The sequence below is a fragment of the Anser anser genome, assembly GCF_964211835.1.
Source record: "Anser anser genome assembly, chromosome: 3".
In the NCBI taxonomy this organism is placed as follows: Eukaryota; Metazoa; Chordata; class Aves; order Anseriformes; family Anatidae; genus Anser; species Anser anser.
In genome coordinates this window covers 77,091,475-77,113,432 of record NC_139722.1, presented here as the reverse complement: position 1 = coordinate 77,113,432, position 21,958 = coordinate 77,091,475, and the positions used below count along the sequence as shown (strand labels likewise).

At 36.6% G+C, this 21,958-nt stretch overlaps 1 protein-coding gene across 6 annotated transcripts in view; it reads right to left on the bottom strand.

Annotated features, from left to right (window-relative positions):
• SMOC2 (SPARC related modular calcium binding 2) overlaps positions 1–21,958 on the bottom strand; it is a 148,317-nt gene that overhangs the window by 72,044 nt on the left and 54,315 nt on the right. For 4 of the 6 annotated variants that reach the window (XM_083830720.1, XM_083830721.1, XM_083830719.1 and 1 more), the window contains exons 3-7: positions 15,332–15,438; positions 14,148–14,247; positions 7,208–7,255; positions 3,142–3,225; positions 2,241–2,315 (exon numbers count right to left, since the gene is read on the bottom strand). In XM_083830720.1, coding sequence (XP_083686846.1) covers positions 2,241–2,315; positions 3,142–3,225; positions 7,208–7,255; positions 14,148–14,247; positions 15,332–15,438 — 414 coding nt within the window. The remainder of the gene's footprint in view (positions 1–2,240; positions 2,316–3,141; positions 3,226–7,207; positions 7,256–14,147; positions 14,248–15,331; positions 15,439–21,958) is intronic. The other 2 variants (XM_083830723.1, XM_083830722.1) reach the window with 1 other exon arrangement.

The window sequence follows — 21,958 nt, the reverse complement described above, 5'->3', positions numbered from 1 at the left end:
TCATCTTTTGTTTTATAAACACATTACATCTGCAGATATAAATTTTCCTCATTTTTCTCAGACAAATACATTTAACAATCTTTCTTGTATATCCAAACCTAAATCAGAGCTTGCTAAGCAAACTGAGTACAGAAGACATCTGTATTTATTCCTTAGATTGAAGCCTAGGTATCTGAACGTGGTTAGTTTACAATCCACTGGATTCACTCAAGGGGTCCTTCCTATTCTACACACGTAGCAGCCCAGAACTCTTCTCTGTGGATGTTCCCCAAAGCCTTGGCACCACTCAGACAGGTAATAAGGAGAAAATCTAACCTAGTTTTTTCAAGACCTTAAAAGACCTGATTACAGAATATCAGTGAGGCTCAGCCATCAAAAAAACTTACATTGCCACATGACTCACTGTATATTTCTGACATCCAGGAGAGAGATACTGCCAAGCACAACTGATTAAGACATTGTTTTTAGCATCTAGATTCATCTGGCTTGATAATGTCACATTAAATATATAAGAGAAGTAATGGAAGAGACAGTGGTGAGCCCTTCTGGAGCACCAGGTATGCCTACAGACGAAAGCAAGTCTCGCTATGTAGTGTCAGCTGACTTCTGTGGTGTAGCATGTGCAAACACTCCTGAGATCCTACACTTCTTGTGAGCAAGTACTATTGTTAGCAAATCCAATACAGTCACGCTTTTGATGTTAATGGACCATATAGCTAGCAACCATAATACAGACAGACTACGCTACAGGTCTCTTCTTTTGTAAATATGTCCTTAGGTAGATTGGAGGTTACAAGTTCCCAGTAATAAAACCCACCTTTTCTTTGTTGTTTCCCTAACATTTTGTGCATGTGCACGTGTTTAAGCTTTCACTTCCTGCAGCAGCACTGCAAACTCAAGAACTCTTGCTTTAGATCTACCTAATACAACTAGCACTGTAAAAATGAAAGAAACACTCATGTAAGTTATATATTTCTAGGCAGATTTTACAAACAGAAATCCCAAAGGAATTCTGTTCTTGCTAAAACTGGCTAAGGAAATGACAGAATATATCCCCAGCATGGAAAGTGTTTGCTTTTCTTGTCTATAATCTGTTTACAATCCTTTCCCTAGCTGCCTATTGGAGCATCAAGGAGAGGGAAAAGTATTAATAACTATGGCTTTGTTGTTAAAAATAGCTTAATAAAGGAATATATAAACCTCCTAGTAAAAATGTCTTTCTTTCTTATGATGATTGTTTGATGTTTTACATCCATTGGGGCCTCAATTCAGTAAACTACTAAGCACAGTACTAAAGGTAAAGCACAGCTTCAATTTCCACTGGATTTGAAGTGTGCTTTTGGGTTATTTAGTGAGTAACGGTCTGTATCATTAATATTTCCTTTCAAACTAAACTTTTTTTCCAGAGAAAAAGAAACCGGGAAACTCAAGAAGTTTCTCTAAAGATTATTCCACTTAGAGAAGGGAACAGAGAGGAAGGCATCAAAACTCCTAGCCTACCAAAGCACTGAATGCATCTGAATATTTTAGAGGTTTCAGTCTTAAGACATTCGCCTGAGATTTCTTATCCAGTTTTCCATAGCTCAGTTCTGAAAAGTGGTGAAAAAGGTAAAGCTAAAATTTAACAATTATTTTAAAAGGCAACATAATTCATCCACATTAAACTGGCAATCAGTTTGTAAATAACAGATAATTTATGTAAGCAAAACACATATAACACCATACTTTCAAATTCGTTTTAACTGATAACTGGTTTCTGATGGGAGCTTTCTTCTTTTCAGATTTGCCTCCTAAGATTTAGCACAAAATGTATGTAACTTCCACTGTCTGTTTCCAAGAACCTTCTTGCTACACACCATCAAAAAAAAAAAAAAAAAAAAAAAAAGAACAATGAAGGAAAATACAAGTAGGTAATAAAAAGACAGATAATCAAAGAGGAAAATAAATATAAATATCAGATCCACTCACAGATGCATATAGTTGTGAGCCAGAGACTTTAGTGGAATAATGGCAATTTACACCCAGTAAATGTTGGCCAAAAATGTTTCCATACAAAAGGAATGCATGCCACATGAGCCTACAAAATCATCATGATGTAAATCATCAGTCACTACCGTATGATAAGAGTGGAAGCAGAATGGTTATTCAAACAACTTTCACTTAAATGGCTTCAGCTCTAACAAGGCTTAATGCATGTCTTCACGGGACCTCTGCAAAGTAAGGACACCACAGCTTCTTACCTGAGCTTTTATTGGTTTTGTTTTGTCTGCTCTTTACTTGCTCAGTCCATAATGTAGGATAACGAGAAGCTATATCTAGAAAAAAATACAACAGAAAAAAGTTTGTAAATGTTACATTTTTTTAAAAGTTACTAGCAGCTGAATAATACTAAGTCATCAGTATTAAAGACGTGGATTTTAAAAAGGGAAAGGGTATACTGATCTGTATTAGAACAGGTGAAATCTTTATTCATACAAAGGCATAAATAGTTCATTTCTTATTCCATTCAAACAAAGGTTTGAAATAAATATTTGTAGAATAAAATTATATTTAATCAGAATAAATATCTCCGCCCACCAAAAAAAAAAAATATCGAAAATGTGTAGTAACTTTAAATTAGATTCAGTGAGATTTACACTGAGTGGTAAGATAGTCACAGTATAGGACTACCACTGCATATGGGCTTTGAGCTTTCTATTTACAGAGCACCGAATTTTCCCAGATCCAAATACGCTTGTAAAAACACTAACCTTACATTGCTAGAAAATATGCTGAGGACAGAATTTATGCTTTTAACTTCCTTGTTTGGCCACACAGTTTTAATCTGAACTGTAGCTCAAGTTTAAAACCTGTCTGTACCCTGAGTATTCGCAATAAATTTGCTACTGTTAAGAGTCCATAGCTGAAGTGTAACCTCAAAACTACCCCCATGAAATTCATTGTTTTTAAGTTTTAAGACTTGACTGTGTCTTCTGTTTTTATCCTGAAAAAGGTACAGAAGTTTTCAATTTCTTGCAATTTCAGGAAGTCTGATCAGCCCCAACAGTTGTCCTAGTTCTAAGGTAGCATTTGATGCTGTGGTGTATGGTTCATATTGCATTCATTTCATATTGCGCTGTTAAAATTCCTGTCGATGCTTACCTTCTTCATCACCTTGAGGCTGAGTCTCCAGCGCAGGAGCTGAGACATCATCTGAATTCAGAATGGAAAAGATTTGCAAGGAGACTACAATTATGAGAGTAAGCTAAATAAGTGTACATACGTGATTGATGCTAATGATTTGCACATAGCCCCGGCCGGTAAACAAACAATAATTTAAGCATTATTAATATGTACTGCACAGCATAGACGTATTATGTCTGCACACTATAGATTATAAATGTATAGCTTTTAAGATTATGGCTGATGAATTAATTGCAGGGTCTTTGAAGAGGCATGAAGTGATCAAGTTGCTCCCCAGACAGTAGTTCTTCATTTTAATGATTCCTGTAGATTATAATTGAACAAATAAGCATTCATAAAAAAGAAATTCAGTAAATGCATCAAAGGGGTAAGTCCTGTGAAAGCAAAAGCAGTCTGAGATGGAAGTGGTAGCAGATATGTTGACACCTTAAAATAAAAGGAAAGTTTCTTTTAGCACAGCAGAATGTATTTAGCAGTCAAGATGATTTTATTAGCAAGATTCATAAAGAATCAGATTTTTTTTTTGCATTATCCTTATCCTTTAGTCAGCCATCTCCATCCATCCACAATCAACCATTACTGCAAAACAAGAGGGATGAAAATTTACAGAAATGATAAAAGAATGTGGATAATTTTAGTAAAACATAGTGGAAGCAGTGCTGGAAAAGAAAAATTCAGTATGAAAAAAATTCAAGTTAGCAATCTGTGAGAAAGATCCACCTTCACCTTATTATGTTTTTGTTATTTAAAATGATTTCAGATACTGAGTAAAAATGAGCTAGTACATCTTGTACTTATTTTCTAGCTGCTGTTTCCTGTAGAATGGAGCTAACTCCAAGTTACTCTGTGGTAAACAGCATCTTTCATGCAAGGGTTTTATGAAAATTTCTTGCAGTTTCACAACTGGATCTCAGACCAACATAGTTTCCAGGTTGTTTTTGTGGCATTTTCACAGAAGCTAGAAATAAAGGTAACTGTGAAGCTTTCTTTTGCACATAGAGGATTTGGAAGTATTGTGACCTTCCCCTTTGGAGGCCACAGACTAGTTCATAGCAAATACTCTGGAAAACTAGCCTGCATGCTTTCCACAAAAGCAAGGCAGCAGCAATAGAAACTTGTTTTCATTGCAAAATGTTTTAACCAAACCATAAGTAGACTTCTTTTAAGAATGTTCATTTTTCATGTCTATGCAATGATAGGATACTTTGCTCGAATAGCATGACAGACTGTCACTTCCCATTAGTTTTGCTAGCAATTTTGTGTTGTCCTCTGGGTGGTGGAATAAGACCATCAACTAATTTCAGAGAGGACATCAAATATCCCAGCATATTAAAAATCAAGACCTGCATTTAGATCATCAATCAGTATGTGATTCAAAAAAACTGACTTTTAGAATGTAACTTCAGGCTCTGCCACAAACTCAGTTTGGGGTTTAAATGACATTGTTCTATCATTGTCTTTCTGTTTGAGTTTGTGATGCATTTGTTCTTACATTAATAAGTGAAATACAGATATAATGCTGCAATTTTAACAATTATCAGCCCAATCAAAATTATCCTCTTGACAAACAACTCTGTTCATTTAAACAGCATTTACTACACAGCTTTTAAGACACAGTTTATTAATATGAATATATATTTTAAAGAAAAAAAAAAATCAGATACTTAGCAATTGAATCATAAAACTGGCCACAGGTCCTCCAAACAAAAAGAAAGAGGTTTTCTTTTGGTCTCCATCAAATCAAACATTTGGTATGGGATATCTGTATTAATCTAACTTCATTCCAAAACTGGAGGAACTACAACAGCTCCTGAACTACCCTTAATCTGAAAGAGGACTATGGCATTAATTTTCTGCTTGTGCTCTTTGAAAGTGTCTTCTCTTTTCATAAAAACCTTTTGTATTAAGTATGAAGAAACATGTAGATTTTTTTTTGTTCAAAATCCAATACACTGCCACAACTGCATTGCAGTACATCTTCATTTCAGATATTTCATACGTTAACTTCATAGGACTTCCTGGCCAGCACCTGCATACCACTACATATGTACATACATGTAAACAAACCATTCCATTATCAGAGTTCAATTAACAAGAACACAGTCCTGCAGTCAGCTAAGAAAAAGGGGCACAATCCCATCCCTAACACTTGTGCTTTTCAGATAGTCTGAATATTTTCTCTGGCTAGAGGTGGGAACTGTGGCACAGGGGAAAGATATGTTAAGAAGTATCCTTTAAGCTTTGTTGCTGTTTGAGTTAACATCCAAATTTGCAAACATGCAAACAGTGCTCCTGACATCCAAAATCTGTGACTGGAAATTTTCATTCAGTATTGGAATACCCCAAAAATATGAGCTGCACATCTCAAACAGATATGGCCCTCTATGTCATTCTCTCTGACTATGTGTGGAAGAAGAGAGTCTGTCTTCATCTTCAAAGAAGAGACTGCCTCAGGCTAAGTCTATACTGTATCTTGACAGTATAGTCATCAAGGCCACTCAAGTTTGGGGCACGTCTTCTGCAGCAGCAAGAATGTCATCTAGCTTGCTTGATGTGTTACAGTAACAGAACCCCAACCTGTGGCACCTCCAGTTAGTCCACAGCAACATGAAGAAGGACGATGGGCAGGAAGGGGTGCATGCTAAATTTATGGTTATTCCAAAAGCTACCTCTGTGCCCTAGCAAGATGAACTACAAAATATTTTTACTACATTGACTATGATCACAGATCTTTAACTCAGATAGCAGATCAAGTTCATTACTCTGTGATAGTCCTAAAGAGGTTGTGATATCTCTGACAATATTATTTCATTTAAAGCATAAGGCAGTGACTTGTTGGAAGGGTGGGGAGATGTTAGTAGTATCTGAGAAGAGCCAGGAACCACCTGGGAACCAGGACATCGGCCCTTTGCGCTGCAGGCTTGGACTGGAGAATAAAAACAAGGCATGAGTGAAATACAACTGTCGTTTTAGACACAAATATATGTGATGTAAAGGGAAACATCATCATTTAAGTTTCTTGTTCTAGGAGTGTCTATTCAGGCTTCAGCAACTCAGCCCTCACAGTCAAAAACAAGACAAACAAGCAAGAAAATTCCAAGACCCAGACAAGTTTTATATATGGGATAGTTCATATAGTTCAAAGCTGAAAATGAAAGGCCTGACCCAAAGCAAATTTTCCCAGAACATAATGGGCAACTTGAGGTTAGTGGAAACCACAGTTTGTCCGGGAAGACTTGAAGGAATAGTTTTCCACTGCTGATTCATGTACCTTGTCATTATTAGCCTTTAAAGAAGTACTGATTTTCGTAACCTAATGGCACATTAGTTTATTTAAATGTTCGGTGTATTACAAGGCTACAAAAGTTACTGTAAAACTTATATCAATTATGTTTACAGCAGAATAAACTGGATAGTCATTAACATTAGCACAAATTTGAGTAACTTCTTAAAAAATAATTTATCCCACTGTAACTGGCAGAAACATTTAGTGTGTTATTTTCAGCTGAATCTAAAATTCTTTTAAGTGTTTGGAGAGCATGAGCTCTAATTTTGCTTAAAGAACAGATACCTCTCTCATTTAAATCTACCGGCTATGTTGGAGTTGCATCAGATTTTGTCCTGCCATTGATGTACCCCCACTATGATCTATCTCTAAGAACAACAATCATCTGGCCATGAATGTAAGCCATCAGTTGAATTAATCACATTATAGAAAAAAGTGCTGGGTCCCAGATGACTCAAGCACTGGTTGCTATAGACATAAAGTGAGGACTACAGTTTCCAAGATTTTGGGACTGCAGAATGCTGGCTTTATCAAACAGACAGAATAATCTGTCCTCTAGGGCAAGAGAGCAGTATGGGAAAATAGCTCAGAGTATTGCTATGGGAAGCAAAGTTTTTTCCACCATTCACTGATAATTTAAACCTACAGAAAATCATGGTGGTTTATCCCACAGTATACACAGTATACTAAAATATAACATATTTTAGTTTCTATCTAAAGGCCATCTAAAATATTTACCTGTTTTTCCTGCACCTTCTCGTTGAGGCAGTTTCTCACTCACTGAACCTGCAATTGGAGAAAGAAATTATCCAGAAAACTATTATTTTCATTTTTAAAACCTTTTCTAAGAAACACAAATCAGCTTTAATGATTCATTTTTGTTTATTGTAGCAAAAAAAATCAGGAAATTCTTTCTTTGCAAACCAAGGATTTTAGCTTTGCCTGACTTCTGCATTTGTGTACCATCAATTTATTGTCAGGTGCTACTTCTCAGCCACCACAGGACCTGAAAAGAGATAACATTAAACACTACATAAACACAAGTGCAAGAACGTGTTCATGTGCTGCACACTCAAAGCATCACTTTCCCACCAACCTAGGAAGGCCAGGTCCTCCATGAGGTGCTTCTCCCCAGCACTACTCTGTTGAGGTTCCTTGTGAGGGACAACAGCCTTCCTACACAGTCTTGCCCATGCACCTCAGCGGCTCTGTGGAGCTTCTTCAGATTGAAAGCTGCCCCTTTCTGCTTTAAATACCTCATGCAAGGCCATCCAGAAACCTTATGCTGGTATGGAAATGTGTGTGTGTAGAGGAAGCCTTAAGAGCCTGAACCTGGTTTAGTTGCAGGAGACATCCTCAAAGCTGGGGCCCTTGGGAAAAGAGGCAGCGGTGGTGGGAAATGAGTGATCACGTCTGCAGGAAATGGATTTTAACAGCTTACTCTACCAGCATGAATACCAGCCCAACCAGCATCCAGTCTTGATTTAAAGTCATCAAGAAATGGAGAGTCCACTTATTTTCTTAGTAGTTTTTACAAGAGCTATTTGGCCTCAGCTTTTACAGCAGAAATAATGCCTTATTTCTCATTTATATCTGATTATCACAACAGTTTGTATGATTGTAATTCCTAGTCTCTTCTTGTCATCATATCCATCTCTCATGAATTTTATTGCATCACATTTGAATTACCAGAAATTCAATATACTTTGTAATGCATTGGCATTAATTCAGACAGGAAAAAAATGCCATTATCATCAAAGGAAGTATATCCAAAAGTGTTTGGGATAGCTTGCTCCAAGTGTACTGCAATACTAATCCCTATTGCTCACCATGAAGAGGAGGCAGATGCTTGCCTTTATGCTATCTGAAGCCTGAAGGTCTGAGCCTTTGGGTGCTTGAATTGAATTTCCTGAGAGCCAGCTTGAATTTGAGTAAGATGTTTCGGTTTTAGAAAGTACTGTGTATAAAACTACATTTTTTTTCTAATTACACTAAAGATCAGCAATCTATTCTTTCCTCAGATTTCATCCAGTTGCAATTAACTCTGTAGTTTCTCAATTTAATTTTTATGTACAGGAGTACAATTACAAAATCTCTTGAGATTTTATATCTCACTCTCATACACACTAAAATGATTTACAACAATTTGTGAGTACAAATGAATCTTGGCATGGGTGGGGTGTATGTGATGAACCCCTACCAATAGCCCCTTTGCACAACAGAGTGATGAGTAAAGCCTCACTTTGAGAACAGTGTTCTGTCTCTATGTAAATTCAACACCAGATTTGATTTTTTTTCCTGTTTTACTTTTATTTACCCTAAATTTTGAAGGAAAGATGATGGATGGAGGAAGATAGTGGCATTCACAAATGCTAACTTTATCATAGTGAAATTAGTTTCATTATGAAATTAGAACATTAGGAAAATTAGGTTCAGTGGGCAACAATTTTTGTAGTCTTAGGAAGTTAACAGCAATATTCGCAGAACTTCCTAAAAAGGGAAATCTGCACACTTCACATTTTTTTCACTTGGAATTTTCAATTTATATGTCAAAAACTATCTTTGTTCTAAGTTGGAGGTGGAGAGGTTATTGAGCTTATATTAATATTTTTCTGCCATTTTCTGAATGTATTTGAGCTTGAAGTACTGTGATGTGATAGGAGTTGCATTTGCAAATTTCAAGGAAATTATGTCTTCAATACTCACAACAAACATTCACATTTTCAGCCAGGCAAGAAATAGAACTAGCAACATCTAACTTTTGTAAAAGGCAATACAATCAGCTTCCAAGTTTTCAGTACATTGTAAACAACCAAATCACCATAAAAATACGTTTAAGGAAGGGGAGAGGGAAAGGAGGCGTATTAGACTCAGTAGCACTATTTTATCGAGAAGTTAGTACCAGTCTGGCCTGTGCATGATCACCCCCTCCATTTGCTTAACAATTGATCCACTAATGATTGTGATGATTCTTTTTCTTAAAGAAATTGCAGAAATATTCATGCCTCAGTTTATTGCAAAACCCAAAATTCAGCCCAGTTTCAGTCATACAATTTCTGAGGCACAATAAATCTTCCATGGAATGTAAAATTTGTGATTGGTTTGTGATTTTAGCATATACATTTTCTAGAGTTCTGATCATATGTGACTGGGCTTTAAGAGAGAAAAAGAGAAAGTGAATGACTACTTATTTAGCTTACATAATGATTTCCTCATCTCCTGCTAACAAATACTTGATATGTTATCACTTAATGCAAATAGCAGGAAACAGGAAAGTACATTTCTCATGCTGCTCTACATTTTACATACCTGTACATCTAACTGTGTATGTATAGAGAAAATACTACATATGGGGACAAAGAACTAGATAACTCAAGGATGGATAATTTTCCCAACTAACAAAAACAATACAATACAAACTAAAAAGTTCATTGCCTTCCCCAATATATTAATTTTCATCATATTATCTGATGATAATATTATACAGACAGGAAGAGTCCTGAATTTTTAAAGATACTTGATTTGGGCCTTAAAAGAAGATAATGGCATTTTAAATATGAAGTAGCGAAACTACCTCACAGAACAATAAAACATGTGGTCATACCTCTGCAATCCTACTGGCAGAAGTCCAGAAGAGTTAATATGTCGTAAAAACCCCACAGTAGGAAAACACTGTATTTTCCAGTGACAATTTAACACCTGCTTCTCAATTTCTGCCCCATTTCCCAGGACTCTGTGCCTATGGAATTTCTGCAGTTCCCTGCAGTGCTGATAACAGACACAGGGAGTTGTAAAAATGTCTTTTTTTATGTCTGGTGTTCTTTAGTGAAAGGATTGGAGGACATTCATCATTTTTAAGGAGCTTTCTTTTTAATGCTCTCATGGGAATGTGTTTGATTTACTCTCCTCACCACTGTTCCTGCAGCAGTGGAGATTATTTCCATGGAGTGGAATGGCATTTTGAGATTTATCATGTGTTTTTTAGCAGAACCAAGTGTTGGTGTGGGAATAACTGGACAGGATGGAAGAGGAGCTTTTCAGGTAAAGATGTAGTAGCTAAAGTGAAGGTTTTACATGAATCAGTTGGAGAGTCCTGCCTTTTTAATGCCATTATAGCCTTCATCCTTCCATACATTTTGTCTCTAGCATAAAAGACATCTTCGATAAGAGCAACTGGAACAGTAGAATGAGAACAAAATTTCAAACACATCCTGTAGATACTTAAAAAAAAATATGCATGCAATACTTTTCTATCCCAGGACCTAAGATAACTTTTATGCAGCTAACCAATATTAACAGTTAAATAAAATTAGACATTCATTGTTTGAATTTTTATCCAATATCACAATCATGGATAGTAAATGGAATTGGAAGCTGCCTGACCTAAATTTTATTTTGTATTTCCTCTATTAAAATCCAAGTTTTTCCAGGCTGCCATGCTCTTCTTTCCTATATACAGATATTCACCAAAGCCAAAGGTGGTTCTATTTGGAGAAATGAAATGCAAGATATTATCCCATAATTTAAGAACTGCACAGTTGTTCATATTTGTATTCAAACCATATCTGACATTACTGCATAACTAACCTGGAATTGAAAAGAATCACCGAACATTTTCATTAAAAAGAGATCTTTTCACACACTGTACAGAATCACATTTCCTGTGAGAAAATCTTTCCAAATGAATGTTCACAATTGATTCTACAATCATCTTGATTGTCTGTGTACATCCTAATCTAAAGGGAAAAGATCAAAAAAGTGATCCTGAGAGAAAAAAGGTTCGATACATTCAAACTGAGAAATATGCATAAATGTCTTTGAAATAGTTGCAGCATCATGCCTGCAGAATACACAGAAGTGAAAATGCATAAATGTGATGCTGTCAGGATACCACTGCTGCAAGAGATCTGCCTGTGGTATCAAGAAACAAGACAGTGCCTGCAAAGAGGCAAGTAACCACACAATCAGACTGAGTAGGAACTATAGTGTTGGAAGTAATGGCATCCCTGAAACACTAGTTAAGACAGGAGTACATCTACTCAGCTTCAGTATACCCACGAATATTTTGACCATAAATTCTGTGCATGGTGGAACTAAAGAGTAAGTATAAAAGGGGATCAAAAGTGATCTGGAAAACATCAACAGTCCTTCTGGGAAAAAAAAAAAGAAAAAAAAAACAGATGGCAATTTTGAACATATTCTGGGAAATGGAAGAGGGATGCAGGTGTGCTTGAGGCTTTCAGTCTACAACGTAAGAGCAAATTTTTGCCTTATTATACCACATAACTTTCTGGAATATCTGTAGCTGCCTTCTCTGCTGAATGAGATAGTTTCTCCAGACTCTTCATGACTGAGCTCTTAGCTACCACTACTGAAAAATCCCCTAGCACCTCAAATCTATTTCTGAACTCTGCTGTAGCTGGACTTCTTTCCTGAGGGACAAAGGAGAAGTGGTCAGCAGTGAAACATACAAGCAGTGATACAAGCAGGGTAGGAAATCTGCAGAGACAGTCCCAAAGGATCTAAGAACAACTGGAAAATTACCCATGATTTTCCATGGAGCAGAATAAGACTACATACTCACCTGGACCCTGGAACAGTCTATTGACCTCAGAACTACTAGACAGAAGTTGAATGCTACTATGACCTTCTCCTTAGCATTTCTAGAAAACTAACTTCCCTTCCCAGTCCTCCAAAATAAGCTGAAGCAATCTGGCAGTTTATCTACTAGGCACATGAAGACATTTGAGAGAAACTGGGGTTCGATTCCTGTAGATATAGGATAACTCTCACATCAATCTATTAACTAAACTGGAACTACATTGCAGCTTCTCCTTGATATTACCAAAAAAAAAAAAAAAAAAAAAAAAAGCGAATATACAGTAACTTAATCAGCAAAATTTTGAGCCAACAATAATGACACATGTTGTGACACAGCTGCCAAACAATTGTTGAAATTTCAGCATAAGCATAGCCCTTTTTTCACTGATGTCAGTGGAAGAAAAGAAAAGGAAGCTACAAAGCTTTGACACACATTGATATTGTAGAAGAAGCCCAGAGAAGCTGTGAATGCCCCATCCCCGGAGGTGTTCAAGGCCAGGCTGGATGGGGCCCTGGGCAACCTGGTCTTGAGGGTGGCAACCCTGCCCATGATAAAGGAGGTGGTACTACATGATCTTTAAGGTCCCTTCCAAAACAAATCATTCTATGATTCTACGAAGAAATGAGAGCACACTTTAAGAGAAGCCCTAGCTAAGGACATTCAAAACCACCACAAATCAATAGTATATTGGAACACATAAATACTATCCTAACCTGTGTCTTATAAAGACATGCTCAAGTTATGAACAGTAATTATATTGAAACAAATGCATGCTTTAATGTATTTTAAACCTTTTGAATATTTATGTTAATTTTCACAATTCACTGTCATGCCAGAGAGACTTTTCAGACTGGATCAAATGGATTAGTCAGAAAATTATTCTTTCTGGCTAAAGTTCACCTACAGGGAACATGCATGGAAGATTCTGCAAATCACTTAAACAAGACAGACCTTAAAAATGAATTAACTTTTTATAATCTTTGTTGAAACTTTCATAGTGGTATTTTCCCTCCTCCATGTACTTTTTAAAAATTTCATTACTGTGTTCAAACAATGGGAGTAGATCAGACCTGGTGAATTCCCTCAAAGATCTTAATCACTTCTTTCAGCTTCATTTATATTACAGTTAGCTTTTTTTTTTTAAGTTTTAAGTTATTCTTTCTACTCTCTGACAGAGAATGGTGCTGCAGCACAAGCAGAAATGCAATACATACAGCTCAAGTAATTTTTAGAGCTATTTCTGTCAAAAGGGTGCAATTATGCCAGCTTCAAGCAAGGTGAACAGCAATCCCGGCAACTGTCCATACACTGGGGATTCATCATCTTTATTATCAACGTAAATGAAATAAGGTCAAAAGCAAATTCCTGAAAAACATTGAAGCTAGTAATTGTCCTGCTAATGAAAGACAAGTGAGTTTGATTTGCCAATTAATTTCTAGAGACAATTATTCCATTATGTTCTTAGTGCTTTGTTTCATTTTTATTTCTTCTCTGGATTTGGCCAATCATGAGAGTTGCTGTGGGAGTTCTTTCACTGGACTATGTTACAAGTCAGTATTAATATTTTTGATTGGGAGTGTTTTTTTGTTTTGTTTTGTTTCTATATGCCAAATACTTAAAAAATCAAAAAGGCAAAGCCCTCTGGAATTTCTGAAACTCTGCAATGAGTTTACATGAGAGTTGCAACATAAAGAACTGCCTCTGCAAGTCAGTTGCATGGTTTCACACAGTGAATCATAACTATCATACAAATAACCACTGCAGAAAAACATTTCAGTAGCTAGATAATAATACAAATAAAGTAGACGGATCATAGAATTACAGAAAGATTTAGGTTGGCAGTGGCCTCAGAAGAACTCAAGCAGGGCTAGCTTAAAAGCTAGACCAACTTTTGTGCAGTTGAATTTTGCAAATCCCCAAGGAGGGAGAGTCCACTGCTTCCACAAGCACCTGTTCCTGTGCTGAACAACATATCTGGCGAAGATTTTTTTTTTCCTTAAGTCTACTCAGATGCCCCAACTAAACTCTAATATTCATAAGACAATGTCATAACCCAGTCAGCTGAACAAATCTTACCCGGGCACCGGGGAGTTTTGTGGGCCACGGCAGTTCCACTGATAGGACGACCATTGGGAGTGACACACCAGCAGTATCCAGTGTAACTGTGGCACTGAACCTGTCAGAAATGACATGAACCGCGTGCAGTCTGTCAGACATATGTCTATTATCCTGAAGCATTCATGACATGAGTACTGTGTCCAGCAAACTATATTGGCAAAACCTAGAATGACAAACCATAATGGACCTTAATCTCCATCATACACATGATTTTTTAGCATTATGAAGAGCTTCTTTCAAGCAAAGTGAGGTAGGTCCTTCAGAATCCAATGGAAGAGAAAACTATTGAAATATCCAGTTGTTTATATCCTGTTTCAGGAGAGTGAGGTGCAGGTGTTATGAAAACCTCACAACAAAATTCCTCAAGGGACACACAAACTATTCATGAAGCAAGCAATCTTGAGTTTTTTTCCACACAGAGAACATATTGTTCCACCCACTGAAAGTGCAGGACAGAATGCTTCTGCCAGCATTATTCATATCCCAAGCTGTCAGAAAGGAAACTCTTGGAATTCCTCTTAGAAATCAATTGCATTATATGTCCTGAGAGCCAATATCACTTCCCTCTTAAAACAAGAAGGATGGTCTTCTGCACAACTCCACAACTGAATTGCAGTACAGTGGCAGCAGAAGGCAACCTTGACCAGAATATACATCACAGGGTAACCACCTAGCTGTGCCCCTTCTGAATTCTATAAACTAACCTAATTAGCCTCAGATGATATACTTGTGCAGAAATTCAGCTGAGGATAGGGAAGAATCCTGTATGATTCATGCTATTAGCCTTAAGATATGGACTCTGGTCACAAGATTTCTGGTTTAGATCAGCAATAGATCAGAAATTCCAAACATTTTACCATCTGATGAGTATTCAGGGGGCTACAAGAATGACTCAGCTGCCTCAGCCTAGAAGAATAGGGAGTGTATCACATGAACAACAGTAATGTTTGGCTCTTTTGCTGGCCAACTCTGAAAAAAAAGAACAAGGACTCAGCTGGCACAAAACATGAATTTTCTTTCTATTTTTTAACATCATTGTTAGTACAAATTACATTTCATTTTGAAATCACATTTCATTATATTTGAAACACACGCATTCTAATTTTACAGACGTGCAAGATACTGAATTAAAAATTTTCAACCTGACTATATGTGCCATCATCATTGCATTCTGGAATAAACACTTGTTGAAATTCCTTTCGAGCTTGTTCTTGGGTGTACTTCCTTTCAGCCACACATCTGGAAACATCTAGAGAAAGGGAGAAGACAAGTCAGTTGGATGATGCAATGTAAAGAAAAGATAAACAATAACCTAAGGAGGGAGAGGGAGAAAGGAAGAAGGCTCTGAGGCCCATGTAAAGAGAACTGGAATTATAATCAGGGAAAATTTAACAGTAGTTGCATTATTTCTAGGAAACAAAGAAACAAAACCAGTGGAAGACAACAGTTTAGTGGCAATATTGTCTTAATTCACCTAACATAACAACATTTACTGCATATCATAAGTCAATCACTAGTATAATCATCTTCCTCCAACCTTTGACTGCCTGTCTAGCCTATGAGTCCTTTTGGTTTGCCCAAATGTGCTCAGCTGCCAAGCAAAGTAAACAAAACTGAAATTTTGCCACCTCAAAGGCAAGAGTGAAGCATGGAACAGAAGGACAGAACTAGGAGATGAGATGGAGAGATGCCTGGAGAGACGACTTTGCTGCTCCCTCTGCTGCCAGAAGGGCAGAAAGCCAAAAAAAAAAAAAAAAAAAAAAAGAAAAAAAAAAAAGGCTTCTTCAAACAATTTAACACAATAGCTGCCACTTCAGGCCTCACCTTATTGTTCCAGTGCAGGTGGCATCAGCAGTAAGACCAACTTTCCAATGCTTTGGGAAACACAAAGCAGGCAGCAGGAGTATAGGTACCACGTATTTCCTACTGTGAGTTTACACACCATTTACTTCAGTTAGGCAGTGAGCTCAGTGGTAACTAACTGACTATAGATGTGCTTACAAGGCTGGTAATTAACAAACAAACAAACACATACTGTACAACATAGAGGCTTGTTGGGCAGGTGATTCAATAATAATTTTGGACATAATTCATATTGTGCTAAAATTTATTGTAACAGCTTATGATTTAGACTTGGCACTAGTCAAGCCAGCCTACCACACAGGCCTTTTTTGTCCACTGTGTGGTTCATTGCGCCATCTCCTTCATTACCCGGTACTGGTCTCCATCCAAGACAAGGCAGTAAATTAGCCAGCTTTAATTCAGTAGTTTCTATTGTCTAAAATGCTATATTGTCTAATACAGATATTATATTTCAATTAGGCAACCAAAGGCTGAGAAAAGACACATAACATAAGCTTTTGTACCTTTTATTGTCTAAAGCCACTACAAATATTAGCATGTTGCTGATGCAGAGTCAATACTTCAGCATCTGCTTGAGCTAGGCAATTTCAAGACAAATGAGAATACCAGACAAGCTTAAGGAAGTATTAATGATTTCAAGATGTGATTGTAACATCTGAATTAGAATGATCTCAAGCATACAAACTGAGAAATTTACTGTTTCTGATCTCTACTTTGTTTAAAGATTGTTTGACAGTAACTGGCCAGTTCCCTTCTAGGAGGAAAAGTGCCCAGCAATTACCTATGAGACACAGGCATTGTGTTAATTAGTGAATGTCTGTAGAATTCCTGGAAAGTGACAGGAAAGGTTTTCTAGTGCATGCAAATTGCACATTAAACAGAATCTGAACAACGAGGAAACAACATTTTCCATTTCCCGATTAGATACCAGTGTATCTTGACATCATTTTGTAATCTAGCATTCCCCAGGAGTTACTCTGTCACATACAGGTGAAACAGCTAAGTTTCTTTTCCCTCAAGCACCCTTCCTGTGTTAGCATCATCTAGCCATGCCTGCATAGAGCCAGCACAGAAGCCTGGTGCAACTGCAAAAATCCCTTTTACAGGATGAATCCTTCAACCTTTCACTAGTCATCTCCACCAAGTTTTGGACAACTCATCTGGCAACTTTAACACACACAAAAAAAAAAAAATCCCTTCGTGTGCTAGACAATCTGGTTGGAAAGTGTAACATTATGGACAGAAACTAGTCCTCAGTATCTGTACCCTGAACACAGAACTGAGGCCCCTTAATTCTAATGTTCCTATTGTTTTCCCTTCTGGTCTTGGACTTGTGTGCATTACTTCTGTGGATTAGTTTATTCTTCTGTAAAGTAAGATTTTATTTATCTCTCAGGAGTGTTATGAGAGTTATACAGTTCATGTTGGTAAAGTGCCCAAAGTACAAGTTGTTTCACTCTGAAAAATTAAGTTTCAGTCTTAATTGATCTTAATCATATTATGTGGTTTCAGGAGAGAGAATCACAGTGATATACTGACACCTAAAACAGACATAAATGTTCAACCATCTAGAAATGTGAGAAAAATAATAAGGAAGTCAATTAATTTGTTCTCTGGTATTTCAACAACTTGTTTCATCAAGGAAAAAATTATAGTCAAAGTACAGTGCAGCTCAGGTAATATCTGTTAATGCATGCACTGGCAAAGTTTGTGGTAGAAAAGAAAAAAAATTAAAAAAAAAAAAGGAAAAGAAACATTGTAAGCAAGCTTTGGTGTTGTAAGCCTTATTCTGAGCATGGTTCGGTCATACAGTACTTAATAACATGTGGTTTTAATGTAGCTAGTATTTTAACTGAAAATAAATCACTTCTTTGTTGGACCTCTGTCCTCGTTTTTCTAGAATGACATGTGGTTTAAATGTCTGAAAGGAAAAGTGATATAAATTCCATCACATAAGGTCTCTGCAATAGTACCATCAGGGTTGTAAATTATCTCCAATATATGAATTATCCTAAAAACATGCCAAGGCAAAAGAGAAGTTCTCCAAAACTGTCCACCACTTGTTTCTAAACAGCTCGATGTTCTGAAACCCTCCTATTTGTGGATGATCTAATATGCTTTAAAATCAACAATGACCAAATTTAGGGGAATATAAAATTCAGGTTTGAAGTCTTGTGTTGTGTTGGAAACCATGGAAACATTTTAAAGCTGTTGGGCATTACTATGCTTCAAAATACCCAAAAATAAACCCAGGAGGAAGCTCTCTTATCAAGCTAAGCATCTGAAATTGTGTCTAGCCAAAATATTATTCCCAATTCTGCTTTTTTATTTCACCAAGGAATTACCATAGGGGAATATATATATGAGACATGGAGATGCAGTCCAAACCTGACAGAAGAAATGTAATAGGGTTGTCAAAATAAAAAGACATATAAAATATTTTTTCTCAGAATATTAATGAACATTAGGTTATTAATTCAGAGGAGCTAAATTCATTTCAAATAAAATATTACTGAAGCCAGAAGTTATGATAGTTATTTTGATGATACATTTGCAAGATTACAGCATCTGATTATCTGATTTTCTGTCCTTGTTGCAATATTTTCTGATTTCAACCAAAATTTTCCAATGGAAAGGAAAAATTCAAGACACTTAAGGGTTAGACATTTATGTAAAATAACAGGTGAAAAAAGGACAAGAAAATAATTTTTGCTGTGACCAGAAGTAAAAATGAAACATGAGCTCACATCAAAGCATCAGACAAGACAGATGTTAGGAGATCTTGCAGATCCTAAAAGGCAAAAGTCAGTGAGGCATGAGACCCTAATCCACAGGGAAACTAAACTGCCACTTGGCCATTGCTCACACTCTTTCAGCAAAGCCAAATCCAGGACTCACTGTGCAAAGTCCTATGAGTGCATCCGGCCAGTTCTTGTTGAAGATCCCCTCTGTGCCCCTCTCGCAAGTAATAATGAAAATGACTCATAAGCATATCAAAGTAGTAGGATAGGCAGAAGTGGCTTGTCAGAAGGAGGCTTATAGGAATACTGACATATATGGGGATCCCAGTGCAGTCTCTCACATAGAGATTCAACTTCCCTCTTTATCTAGAACTGGAATAATTCAGAACAGGATGGACTCTGATCTGCTTTGAAATAAAGACCAAGAATGAAAGGTGAGGGGGTTACTTGGTACATCTGTGCCGATTAACCAGCCCACAACTTTGGTTTCGGTCATCATGGAACCTGGCCAAAGCAGGCTGAACTCTTTCCAAGTAAATGGCATCACACTGGTGACAAACAACCTGAGAGCAGCGGGGTCTCTGAGTCTGCAAGGTGTTGGAAGGATGACAAGCACTGGGCAATGCTGTGCACCATTGGAACAAGAAAGACTCATTTCATTGTTGTTATAATGGATTTCTACCTCCAAAAAAAACAGAGAATGAAAAAGAAAACATTTTTCTCTTTAAATATGTTTTTGTTTAAACTTTTGGAATCATCTAATGGTAGAATTCCCCCGATCCTTTATTTATTTCCCTAGTGTAAGAATTAATATTGAAGCCAGCAGGCTCAAGCAGGAATGCAGTGTATGACATGGTGAAGAGACAGGTTCTAAGACCTGTAAAAAGCCTGCTGAAATGAGACATTATTTGCCTATATTCAGACAAGGGGAAAAACTAATTTTGCAGATATGTATGCCCAACTGTAATTTTGAATTATGTTAATGGCTAAGTTAGTGAGACTTTATCCTGTTACCTCCATGTACATAGGTCTTTACATCTCAGAAGCTTGCTGGAAAAAAAAAAAATCTCCTGGCATAGAAACTGAGCATGAAGATGTATGAGGTTACTTTAAATTAGCTCATTTGGACATTATTAGCTGGCAAACAGGGCTGACAGAAAGTTTTCATCTCAGAAGTGGCATCAGTAGGCAGCTGCAGCATCCAAAACCAGATTCTGGTATACATCAGGGCTAGGAACATAGGACTTTCTGAAATAACACTAAAGGTGATCCAAAATTGTAGTACCAGGGAAATTCTGAAAACAGAATTAGCATTACAAGCAGCACAAGATTGACTTGGAACCTATCTAATTTTATGTTTAATTTCCAACAGTATAGCACCTAAAACACTAAGCTTCAATAAATAAATGAATAAATAAATACAATCCCTCAATTTCAACTCTACTGGCTAACCCTTGAATAATATATCACATAGAGAGAAGTTTATTACTGCAGAGTAGAAGTTTATCTTTAAAACAATGACACAAAATCATCAAGGATGTAAACACCATCTCTAAAGTAACATTTAATACAACTGAATTTACAGCAACTTTGGGGCTCCATAGGGAGATCTAACACAGATTCTCTCATGGAAAAGTAAACAGCTTGCCAGAAGGATAGATAAATCTCCAGCAAAGATTTTGATTTAGCTCATCCAGTATTTCTTGGTTTCCTATATATTTCAGTAAGAATAAAAGTACCTTTCCCAATCGCAAAACACTGAAGCAGACATCACATACTTTCAAAGAGATTACTGTGTGTGACACAGGTTTGTTATGTATTTATGCATAAAATACACTCTACATTTTATTTAGTTATTTTATTATAGCTTGAATATGCCACTGAACAGTTCAGAAACATTTACTACTTTGTTAAAACTACTTATGAAGTGGTTAAAGTTAATTGTTTGAAGAAAATGTTTCCCTGAGGGCTTTCCACATATACTTAGCTGTTCCTATGGTATAGGGAAAGCTTTTCTAAAGTCACATAGATTTGAACAAACAGACCTAGTTTAGGCACTAATAATTTCAAATATCTCTTGATCTCCATAGGCTTCCCTTACTGCCCCTCCATTATGCCAGAATACCTATACACATACTTAAATTTAGAAATACACGGTGTCAAGCTGTTTAAAGTTAGCTATTCAGCTGAGCACTTTACTGGATTGTCCTAACAATTAACGAGCTTTTTTCTACCACGTTTCTTTCCCACTATAACCTTTTGCTAATTGGTAGAGATAGAATAAAAGTCAAATAACCTTAATTTGTATTTCATTTAGCACCATTTTTTTTTTATTCAGAGCACAGTTTGGTTTCTATGGCACAAACATAACATGAAAATTTTCTACAATATTTGACTTAAATCAATGCATATTCCAAAGAACTGATCATGCCTGTATTAACAAAGCATATAAATAGCAGTAATCTCTAGTGATTGGAAACATAACAAGCTATATGTGCACAAAGTTTCAGTTACAAAGATGCAGAGATTATTAGCCTCTTGGGTTGGAAAAGATGTCAGCACAGACATGTAGCCTGACACAGCCATAAAAAAAAAAGACTTGCCTTGTGACGAGGGCTAGCTGACTCTTTCACTATTTATTTTTATTGCTGCATTCTGGATTCAAACAAAACAGCAAAGCAATCTTGGCCTGCACTCTCCTCTATTGGCATCCAACAGTGGCAGGCAAGCAGTGTAGCATTTTTGTTGACTTTTTTTTTTTTTTAATTAATTTTCCAACTGCCCAGCGATTCAGATGGCTAAGCTTTAGGATAAAATAAGGAATGCCGTGCTGGAAATCTCCTCAGCACAATAATATTTCTCCTGATTTGCTAACAGTCACATTTGGAGAGATACACTCTGACTAGAACTGAATCAAATATTTGCAATAAAAACTGAAGCTACAGCTTTCTGATATTTTACATACCAAAGGCCAGACTAGGCTTTCTGAACAGAACGCTGACTTGATAAATACTTTCGATAAGGCTAATATGGGCCAATTTATAATTCTTGCATTGAAAATCTGAGACTTGCAACTATTTCTGGTTTCAAATCTTCAGTGCAGTACTATTGCTTTAGCACTACTTGTTTCTACTTCACTTGTTTTAAGATTTTCATTTTATATTT